Here is a 12,592-nt window from a genome sequence, read left to right as displayed (position 1 = left end):
AAACTCTTTCGTGCACGCCTTGCAAACCATCCAGATCCCCTAATACTTGCCCTAAATTCAAATACCATTCCAGGAAATCCACCGAGAAGGCTAAAGAGAAACTGGTGTAGGGACTTAGCCTAAAATATATAACAAAATAAAATAAATAAAAACCAAGTCAATGTGTTACTACTGGGTAACTCCTTTAATCAAATTATTCATGTCATTATACTATTAAAACAAACATGCTCATTGTAAAAATAGATTTTTTACGTATTTTTGGTAGTAGTATCCGAGGTTTTTTTATATATATATATCAGTAGTACATATAAATAATTCTTTTTAAGAATAAGTAAATTACATAATTTGTTTTTTGATATTATTAACTCTATTATATATTATTATTTTAAATTGTTGCACCACGTTATAAAGAAAATAATTATTTAAAAAGTATATTTCGATAAATACTACAGGTGCCAATACATAGGTCATTTCTGTTTATTTTTTAGAACATCTACGTAAAGCAATTCTCAAGAATGAACTCACTAGATAATATAAAAAAAAATTTTAATTATCTATATGATCATAAACACTGATCTTGAGGTGTCGTCTAAATAATTATAATGATCAAAACTTGTTTTTACTGAGCAATTAGCATAAAACGAAAACTCCAACGATATATTGGAAAGTCGTCATGTTAGTTATCTGAAGTAATAACGTCTACCGAATTATGCATCTATACGTGGACTCAACGCATGTAAAAACCTTAATCAATAAATGTAAAATTATTACTTTAGTGACCTATTATCATATTTTATTCGATAAGTTGAATTTTAAAAAGTTCTATCAATACGAATAAGATAAAATAAGTATATAAACCACGGGCATATTACACTTCGCAATGCAATCGTTTACCTTGATTATAACCTGTGTAAACAATGATATAGTTGATAATAAATGTAATTAAATTTCGACATAATATTGGTTTTTAATGTGTTTTATGAAAAACAAAAAATAAATTAAAAATTTTGAAAATGTAGGAAAAGGTATTTTGGGATTTTATTTTATACATGCACGACGGTTATTACAACGTTTCTCGTGTTTCGGGTTGACCATACACAATAGGTACCGTACTTAATTGTTTTTAACATATATAACTTAAATTTAAATATTCCGGTCCAGCTGTTATTTTTCGGTTTTTTTTCCTCCACCACTCTCAAAGCTAAAAAAATCAGTTTTATTTCTCATTTATATGATTCATTCGTGGACGTTATCGTTATTATTATTACTGTGCCAACGGGTTGTTATATCTGTAGCAAAAGAAACGTTAAACACATAAGTGTATGCTTTATATGTAATGCAAATGTGTAATATTTCAAAAAACTAATATAACTATACAATATTTATAATATACCAGATGTTTTATCTGAGACGCACATTGATTATCTTCCCAATAAATCCGTGTTTATTTTAATATTTTACCATTTTTAAATAATTTTTAGACATATCCATTTACACAACATTGTGTTTGCAAATATTCATATTTTTGTAACTCTTGTAACTATTTGCTCGTAGAATTAATTTTTAAATTATCCTTCTTTTGATCAACTACATTGTATTAGTATGTATATTTTGATATCGTCTTCGGGTTAAAATATTTGTGTGAATTCAATAAATGCAAATCTTATATCGAATATGTTAATTAACTAGGTATATAAAATCTGGCAAATTGTGTAGAAACGTGTTATAATTACACTCAATAATTCAAAGAATAAAATGTGGCTTTGGAGTGTGATGTTAACTGAAAATTGCTCAAATTTCTATCCGCGATAAGATGTGATAAAAATAAATGTATGGATTGTGTACTACGATGCGTTCAAAGCATATAAGAACTACGGTTTCAAAAATCTTATAAACTGAATTTAAAAAGAAAAACTTTAACAAAACTTAAAATGTAAAATAGACAAGTTAATTGAATAACATTAATTAATGTTCAACTTTTAAAGTCCAACGGCCTATAGTTGCCAAGGACACATTTATTTGAAAACATGTTTTTGTTCAAAATAAACTGTATTTGTTGTCTCCTTGTACAATATACTTTATTGCGTACCCACATTCACCTAAATGTCCTATAAATATTCATATGCATTTAAGTTCTATACGGGTTTTTTACAGTGTATGGCATCAGTCGTAGGCAAAGCAACACCGGTTTTACCTTCATTCTCGTTCATTCTTTGATCGCAACGCATCACAGATACAATCGGACCACTCACGTTATCCGCCGCACATTTCGGAAATCAGACCATGGCCTACATCTGCATATTATTATTATTATTATTATTAAAATTCATGATCCGTCCAGGTGTGATAATCGTACAAGTGGATTCGATTGAACATTGTTGTTAATCGAATAAAATATCGAATAAATCACTTCGTTGCAACCGCTGCGGGTTGTATCATTTTTCGACTCGTAGTCATAAACATACATTAGAACGTGTTCGGTTTTTCGCGTTACTGTTTAGTCAATGAACTAATAATAATCAAACATTTAGACTGTTATTCATACAAAAAAACCATTTCATTAGAAATACAAATTTAGTATTCTAAATAAGGGAGTGGGTGTGTGTGATGAAGCTTAAGAGCTCTTAATATTTTAAAGTTGAATAGATTTAAATAAAATCGTAAATAGATACAATTTTTCTTTTCTTTTCATTAGTAGGTACTCGTGAGGTGCTCGTCACTTCAAAAAAATATCAAACTTTCTTAAATTAACTATAACACACGAGCATATTATATTATTTATTTACATACATTCCCATTCGTATTTACATATAATGGCCGTTGTAATCGTTTTCGAACGCCATGAACCATTCATCGTTGGTTTCGAATGTGAACAGATAATGAGGTGATTAATACTACACAACAGATTGACACACACAATTTTACGGGATATTATTATTTTTGTTAGTCAACCGAAACTGTAAACCAGGGATCATCAAACATTTTTCACTCGAGGGTCACATGAAATATCATAAGCTCTTAGCGAATCAAAATTTATGAACACAAGTCATTTTTAATTTTATAGCAATATATATACTTATAATTATTTTAAAAAAAAATGTTGACACTACATGTGTTTTTGATATTATTCACTATCTTTGGGGGGGGGGGGGGGGATAAAACTTGTTCGTGGGCCATAGTGTGGAGACCTGTACTGTAGACCACCAGACTGTCATAAAATATTCGGTATTCGAGTTTTTCAAAATACGATTGCGAAACGTTATAATGCGCATACAAAATCGAAAATAATTTTATAAAACCAAGCAATCTTTTAGAATTAATCGTATTTCATTTGAATAGAGGTCACGTGGTTACACAATGTTTTTTGAAGACGATACTTTTGATGTTTTGTTTAAAACTATTAGTTACGTAATTTCCATTATTAATTTCGCGGTACATGTTACAACTTATACATATATTTTATGTGTGTGTGTTTATGTATACATTAAACATACTTAACGTCGTATATAAAAACACAAATATCATAATATGATAATCATTATATTTAAACTAGTGCACGGTCAGTAACATTGACATTTTCAAACCATTTATATATGTATTACAGTAGCACGACCTGAGTAGAATGCAATTTATAAACAAATTATATTGGTTCACACTTTATTTGCCATTTTTCTATTTTTTATTTGTGTACTCCATATTTTTTCGAAAATAAATTCATAGAAACCTTTTCTTTATTGTTCCGATGGTAAATATATACCACTCATAAAGGTTCTAGTAATTGCCCATATATTTATAACGAATAATATTAAATACATTTTGAAACCGTAAGTACGTCTATAGAAAACACGTAAATTAAATAGTGTAACGGTGGTGGATGAATTATACACTATACTCGTATATTTACCAACTTTTTATTGCTCATTATCACTATATATTATGTTGTATATTGAATTGTATAAACCTGTAACTATTGAGCTGTCATAGTTATTAACTAAAGGCTATTAAATAAAAAATATACAAAAAAAAAGTAATGGATATAAATAAATAAGTTATTTTTATGAATTAAAATCGACAATAAACATATTTTATTGTGTATAAGTTACAATAAAAGGGGGGTTGTCGATTTTTTAAAAAAAAATTTTGAATTATTTGGAGAGCATTACAGCTCCATGGTTTTGTGATCTAAAGTAAAACCATTGTTTTGAAAATGACCATTTAAATTTTACAATCCAACCAACAGTTGATTGTTTACAAATGCATTTAAAATTTAACGAGTGAAGTTGGAACTGGAATGGCACCTCTCGGCTCATTTCAGGTATTTATAAATAATTAATTGCTGCATCAATATTCACTTTTATACATTAAATGTTTTAAAAAATTGAGGTTTTACAGGTAGTTTATTTACAAATAAATGCCGAAAAAATAAAAAAAAATAAAGTAAAACATAAAACTGATTTTGGTAATTTTGTAAGTTCCCACATGAGATATAACCGGTAAAAATCATCCTTGGGTATGTCTACGTAGACTCCTACATGAAAAAAAACCATAACGGCACGTAAGTTTCTATTCGAATAAAAATTATGGCAAATAAAAATTCTCTACCCACTCTATTTGGACTTAGGGCTGACAACGAAGTTGGGACGATTAAAATTTGTTTATTTTGTGTTTTGTAAAAAATCTAATCCAAATTTTAATCGAATCTTATCTATATATAGTAATATATAGTCATCCATACACTCGTATTATACCTTATATGATAATAACGTATATAATTTTAATAACAATAATATTATAAATTAAGTTTTATGTGGTCGATTACAAAAGGTCAAACTTTTAACATAATCATACTATGTTATTTGTTTTTAGTTGAATTTATTATTTTGTTCTTTACATATTATCGTTTATTTTGCTTATTTTTCGAATTCTATTGTATCTGATATTTTTATTTTAATATATGTATTTATTTGAAATATCTTTAAGACATCAATTATTTTGAATATATTAAAACGACGACGATAAACATTTGAATTGAACTTGGATTGAAAACTTTCACAATCATTTACAGTAAGACTTCTACAAGTCTTAGCACTAACCCAAATACTATATGGTAAAGTACTTTTTTTTTCTATATAATTTGTCACTGAATAATCCGAAGATCATTTATTTTATTATTATTTGGTTTTTAGTCACGAAATATATACTTTTCTTCGTGTAGGAACTTACATATGTAAAAGTTGAATTCTTAGGCTTCGTGTGGGAACATACCTTCCCCCATAAAAACGCAGTATTTTGTATTTCTCTCAAGGGTATCTTAAGAACACTTAAGACACGCTTGAGCTGAGCCTGTGGTTTCTTAACAAGTTCAAATGGCGTATGTAATTCTCTAACGACCTGCGTTCCGGAAAATCGTTGGAAATATAACTACTTATAATAAGTGTTTTGATTTAAATTATTTAAATGTGCAAATAAAAATGTAAATAATAATTAATAAGTATTAAACATTTACTATTTTTTGTTTTATTTTATTATTGGGCTCATAATTAAAATAACACTTAGGCATTCCTATGTTAATTACAATTTATTTGTGGTTTTTTTTTTTAATACAATGTTTTTTTTTGTTTTTGGTTTTTATGTTTTGCCTCGTATTCTTATGCTTTTTTTAGACTTTTTTTTTATTGTTACAGAATCTTAACTTTATAAACTACAATTTCCGTTTATTTTATTTTATTTTTTTTTATTGGATAACCACTACGCGTTCATGATGCCATGTCGCATATTATTGTGACAGGATCGCATTCTAACACATCCGAATGATCTCGGACTGATGTCGACTGCTAGTATGACATGTTCCATCTGTACGTTATATTTATTATTTACGTACACATTATATTTCCGAGGACCCATGTGCACTTTTTTTATAAGTTCGTATCGAGAGTATATTTCACAGATACAATAGCAAATTTTCTAAAACGCGTTGTTAATTTTTCCGACATCGGTTATCATATGAACGCGTGGATGCGGATTTAGGAGCAGTGCAAAGAACACACAAAATAACTATAAAATAAAAAATCATTCACGTGCGACAATCCGTATACGAGTGGGTGACAAATAATCACTTCTAAATTACGTTATTGTGCGCGCCGTGGCCGCAGTGAAATATAAAATGCGTTATAAATTTTTTAAGTTCATCCCGGTCGTAAATTGTAAAAAATCTCGCGTCCCTGTTACAATTATTTTAACAGTAATTCATACGCGTTTGCGTGCAAATTATAAACATAAATATAGATGCAATCAAACGTTACGGTTGATATACTGATGAACACCGAAAAACCGTTTAACCATATCCACGAATGAACGAAGCGCGCTCGGTTTGTTATGCTGTTTGTTTCATTGACAGTCAAAGTTGTTGTGCGCATATACAAATACACCCACACATACACACATTCACATGCGCGCGGATGTGAAGAATGAACGAATCAATTGATGATGCTAAAAGTTGCCGAACGAAATAATATTAGAACGTGTCGACGGAACGCCGTAACGTATAATTTATGATCGAACAAGTAATGATTTACGATAAATAATCAAATTACACGTGGACATTCGACAGCAGTAGTGATTCGGCAATATTTCAAGGTGAGCGCGCGCAATCCATCATCGCATTTGAGTCGATTTGAAAACGTAATCGTCCGCACGAGTACGAAAGACCGGAAAGAGAAAACGAATAATGCGAATTGGATCATGAAAAACCGTATACACCTATACGTCAGTGGCGTATACAGAAAATATTTTCGGGAGGGGTTACTATGGACAGAATTAAATTACCACTGCTATCTAAGAATTACTAACAAGACACAGTAGGTACTTATCTACATTTAATTTACAGAATGTCCTAAAACGATTTGACGTTGGACGCAAATTCTAAATGAACACAAAGCACCATTAAAATATAACATACGTATAAAATAATTTTTAAGTTTTTAAAATATTTCGGGGAAGGGGTCTGTAGCCCACTAGGCCCCCCTATATACACCACTGTGCTTCGTAAATTTAACTTGTTGGCTGCGTGTCTTCCAGTAATTCTGAGCGCTTAGCTATGGTTTCAACAGTGCACTCGTTACACGTGCGTCGGTGATGATTTTCGTCGAAAACGGAAAACAAAAACATAATTCGCGTTCGTGCACGTGGAAGAGGATGTTATTTTCTTCCCCTTCCCAAGGTCGGATTTTAAGCGTTACCTGCAAAGCGTTGACGACAGCGTACGATGACAGCACCGGCCATTCCCATGACAGCACTGTTAACGGCCCGCTAATTATGCACACCATGGTGTCGGCGACGCACAGATTCAACAGCAACAGGTTATTGGACACCTTGTGGCCCATGGACAGGGCGAGGAATACGCACAGATTCGCGGTCGTGCCCACGACCGCCACCAGCCCAACGTAGACAGCCATCAACGACGTGACTGCTGTGATCGAATAATCATCATCGTCTACAAGAAAACCGAGCACGTGTTTTTATTTTTCATTATTATTTCGATTATTTTGTTGAAAAAAATAGCTTTTATTTTTTAAGGATAACCCTAAAAATAACTCAAACATCCTTCTTAGAATCCTACGTATAAAACAAGAACGCGTACAATGATAATCAAATAGAAATTACTTCGTAACTATTTTTTACTTAAGAATATTAATGAATATTATATTTACTGAGTAGAAGGTATTTTTTCGTAGATGATTTAGTTTAATTAATGCTTTGACGTTTACTCGCTGTGGAATGTTTCACATTAATTAATAAACGATATAAAAAATAATATAAAATATATATAAATCGTTATCGTATCATTAAATATTATGTTGTGTATGCAAAGCCAGTAATGCAATGTCATGCAATGGTTAAATAACACATTTATCTATCTCTCAGAAACCTATACATAATACAAGCTTTTTATTTTTTTTACAACTATTGATGTTTTGGTTACGATTGTATCGTTCGAATAGTGATAAAGCTGAAACACGATTGAGCAATATCCCTTTTTATCAAAAATTAATGGGAGATTTCAATACTGTTTCAATTTGCTTTTTTCACACAAATACAAATTCAATTCCTATACGTTTGTCAATTGATTAAAGAAATCCATTTCGCGTACCCGAATAATGGACCTTTCCTACTTATAAATTTGATGTAAGAATCTTTATGTAAAATGTTATTTATTTTTATAACGACGTGAGCAAATACATTCACAAATTCAATTTACTATTCTCGTTGATTTAAAAATCTAAAATGTATATATTATATAGTAAGGATCTATTTTATTATTTTGGAAATAAATCAATCAAATTCTGAATAAATTTCATGGAAAATTGAATTTAAATTGTTTTTAGTCTACTATAAAACAAATGATTTATTGAGGTCTTAACTTTAACACGTTTTAAATTCTATATAACCACTATAAACCTATTATATAGTTGTATTTTAGACATATAAAAGAAATTGTTATCCAAAAATAAATACATTATTGCAAAGGAAATGAAATAAGAAATTCAACATTAAAATATTTATAGTATTTTTCGGAAGTTGGTTATTGATTAATGTATCATATAATGGTAATTTATTATTCGTGATAATTTATATGGATATGACAATGGAGTATTGATTTATAGTGAAACTGCATGAATGGTATTTTAAAAGTAGATTAATTGTTCCATTAAATGTATTCAAACATATTACTGAAAGGTGTATTTTTTTTTTTTTAATAAACATCAATATGTATATATATATATGTATGTATGTATATATATATGTATATAAATTAATTTTTTTCCTAATATTTTGGTAGGAGTATATATTATATATTTAATTCAGTGTTATATGCGTCTAATTTTACCAGGTGACTACATGCACCTGGTAAGTTTGACTAGTTGCATCATTATTAATTATTAATATTTACAACATTTTACCTCATTCCTAAAAAAACAGTATAGGTACATTTACAATCTCATGATAAAAAAATAAATAAAAATAAAAAAGCTTACAAATAATGTTTTTTTTTCATTACAGGAGTTACTGACTATTTATGATCTATTCTAATATCTATTCTGATTACTAGAATAATCAAGAATACCAATTTCATAAAATACTATTTATAAATTTCTAAAACCAAGAAAATGTTGTCGCATTAATTCATAGTTCAATAAATGTAAGTATAAAAATGAAATAACTTGATAATTTAGACAAGTGCGTTTGCAATACATGGATAAAAAGCTAAGAAAATAAACAGGTGAAAGTGACACATATAAATCAAACAATATTTAACCGTTTACGATTAATTTTGTTAAGTTATGGTCATCGGAGAATTTTAATTAAAATACTATAATTTTCAAAAACAATAAGAATTCTCACATAGCTTACACAACCTTTGACATATAATTACACAATAATGGTGTAAATACTACCTGTTAAGGTGTGCGAAACTCATTTTGAAAAGTAATAGTAACTTTAAACGACGCATTAAATTAAAATTTAACTCACCTTAACATAATAATACTCAAGGGACTCGTTAAGAAAAGTTAAATTATATAAACTTTATTGAGACTCTAATACAATGCATTATATTACACGGAAACCATAATAACAATATTCCATCCATCAGCTAACTAAAAGGCAAATAATTATGATTAAAAATACAATTGATATTATCTCATATTCTTATTACTATTAGACAATGAGTAATGTAGATTATTTTAGCAGACGAATGTCTGCGAGTTTTTAAATTACACCTGAGTAACTGAATTTTGTCCATTTACATTGATTAAGTAAATAAATAATAGAACGAGTGGTTCAACTACGTAAACATTACACTATACAAGAAACACAATTAGAAAACATAAAAATTGGAAAAAAGTTATAAACGATTTGGGTTTAGCACTGCAATGTGTACACCAATAATAACGACGAACAAAAATTTAAATAATAGTTATAAACTATTGTTAAATCGATTGCCGACAAAAAAATTAATATTAGATTTTAATTTCTGTTCACGGTGATTTTATAATTCGGTCACGTGGTCTATTGTAATACTATTCAGATGAGAATCGTCATAGCAGACATAGTATTGTTTTTATACACAATATTCCATGTATTTATATTTTTTTATCAAAACCCATATTGTGCGAATAAAAAGAACATATATTTAAGGTTATCTTTTATGTTTCACAAGGAAGGATTTTACGACGGACCTGGTGTATTCGATGTCAATATTAATTACTATCGAAACACGAATATGATACGAATGATATATTCAAGGTGACGGCTGTCATAGGCTATTAATACAATACAATGACTATTATACAGTATATATATATATATATATATACGTATTTTGAATCCAAATAGACGAGCAAATACGATAACTCCCACGGTTATTAACGATCATCCCATCAGATTTGAATTGAATAATTACAATTAATGAAATCGTAAGTGTTATAACATTGATCCATTATGCGTTGTTATAATATTAATATTATTCCCTCCTCGCTTCTAATTGTCCCGCCGAGAATGCGAGACGCCCGAGAAGTTCCACACAAACTACCGTACTCATGATTTGCACGAATAATTATTGGCCCACCGGATCAAGTTTTACGCTGCAATAACAATCATACGCAAATCTTTGTATGCTTACGATCGTATACACATTATACAATATTTTAATCGTTCCGATAGTACTATCGCCTCTGCGCCGCTTTGATTCGCAGTTAAGTGTGAAATATATCAGCATTAAAAAAGAAACAATATATAAAACGCGTAGGCGAACGCGTGTGTTTTAGCGAATAGACGTCTGTCATTGTACATATAATAAGATTGTAAATATATATACACTGTTATTTATCTGTTATTTATTGTTATTTTCGAATAAATCATATTTATCGGAAACTTTGACGGACTAACCGCGTATGGTTTAAAAACTTGAGCGTCAAATAACTACAAAATATATTATACCGCGATGAACGTCCCAAATATACGCTAGTCGGTAAACTTAAAATTACTATTTCACTGAGCATAACAGAAATAAGTCGTAATGGTGAAAAAACTAAAAATAAAATTCTTTTGTGTGCAATACTCTTAGAATAATAACAAAATATTACCAAGTATTTAAACGATTTATTAAAATGTATTAAACATTTCTAATAATGTCCATGAATAAATTTATAGAAAAAAAAAAATTATTTTCTGGATAATTATTGTACAATATGAGCAAACGTTTACGATCAGTTAACAATCAGTCGCCGATTGGAAATGTCTCCCAGCAAATAATCAAGAAATGTCTCCTTATACGTTATACAATAATTGACGACTTTATTGCGCTTCCCGGCACTGAATATCTGATCTAAATATTTGTTCCGATATCGTACATAGGAGGGATTATACATTGTATGACGGTATTATAGTAATGTAATTGTTACGATAGTTATATTTCCGACAGCTTTTGGACGTCGATACACTTACGATGTGGTTAATGTCTTTTCGCGTATTGACGATTCAGTTTCCGTTCGTTCAATTAAAATATATGCCTGATACATTGCGAATGAAATGAATCGATTGAGAATACAGTCGCTTGTTAAAATATGCGTTATGACGTTAAATCGGGTATGATTAGTATACACCTACGACGTGCTTTTGACGGATGTCGATCTATTATCAAAATGTATACATGTATATATGGTGTACAATAGTTCACAGTTATTTTAAATCGTAAACCGTGAAAGGATAGGCGCGGATATGGTGAAATTCAAAATGTTACCAACAAATGCTGTACGTAGTATTCGTACACCAAAATGTCTGTAATTATATACACGTGTAGCAGAATTTTTAGGCGTAATGACTGTATGCATATCCCATGCATGCACACACTTATCAATAATAAACATTGGACACTGCTCCTTATTGATATCGATTTCGTGAGATGAGCATCCATCGACTTGTATTCGATGACGAATGCTGGACAATGAATGTCTAATTATTATTGCGTTTTATTTATTATTTTAATTTATTTTTTGCAAAATTTGCAAAGTATCCAAATTTATTGGTTTCCTTTTAATTATTATTTTCAGTACGCTTTGTTAATTATAAAGACTCAAAGGAAAAAATTTAAGAATAATAATTTAACCGTGATTTATTATAACTTTTTCGCTTCGAACGATAAATATATAGCTATACAGGTTTAGTTTATTGACACATAAGCCCTGCGTTGTATAAAATAAATTGCAAAGAATCACGGTAAGAAGTAATTATTCGTTTTAAAATATTTTTACATTTTTCATTAAATTATTATTTTATTGATTTAGTCTCGATTGGGGTGCATTATATAATGTATATTAAAATGGAAGTATGATCAAATCCGATTAGACTTTAGAAAATAAAATAAAATAAAATACATGTATAGTATTCCAGTGGAGTATTATTTGACTGACTTATATTTACAAAAATTAATTAGCCAAAGTAACTTTCAGTTTTCAGCTAGATGAAACATATATTGTACAGTTAATAATATATCATGTTTTACTTGTGCTCAGCACAATCATTTATTTACTCA

At 29.3% G+C, this 12,592-nt stretch overlaps 1 protein-coding gene across 2 annotated transcripts in view; it reads right to left on the bottom strand.

The window, feature by feature from the left end:
* The window catches only part of LOC112684740 (probable G-protein coupled receptor No18), a 172,533-nt gene that overhangs the window by 92,405 nt on the left and 67,536 nt on the right, over positions 1–12,592 (bottom strand). For both annotated transcript variants that reach the window (XM_025556388.1, XM_025556387.1), the window contains exon 4: positions 7,239–7,492. In XM_025556388.1, coding sequence (XP_025412173.1) covers positions 7,239–7,492 — 254 coding nt within the window. The remainder of the gene's footprint in view (positions 1–7,238; positions 7,493–12,592) is intronic.

Source organism: Sipha flava, unplaced genomic scaffold, assembly GCF_003268045.1.
Source record: "Sipha flava isolate LNK unplaced genomic scaffold, YSA_version1 257_pilon_pilon, whole genome shotgun sequence".
Classification (NCBI taxonomy): Eukaryota; Metazoa; Arthropoda; class Insecta; order Hemiptera; family Aphididae; genus Sipha; species Sipha flava.
This window is presented reverse-complemented; position numbering and strand designations above follow the sequence as displayed.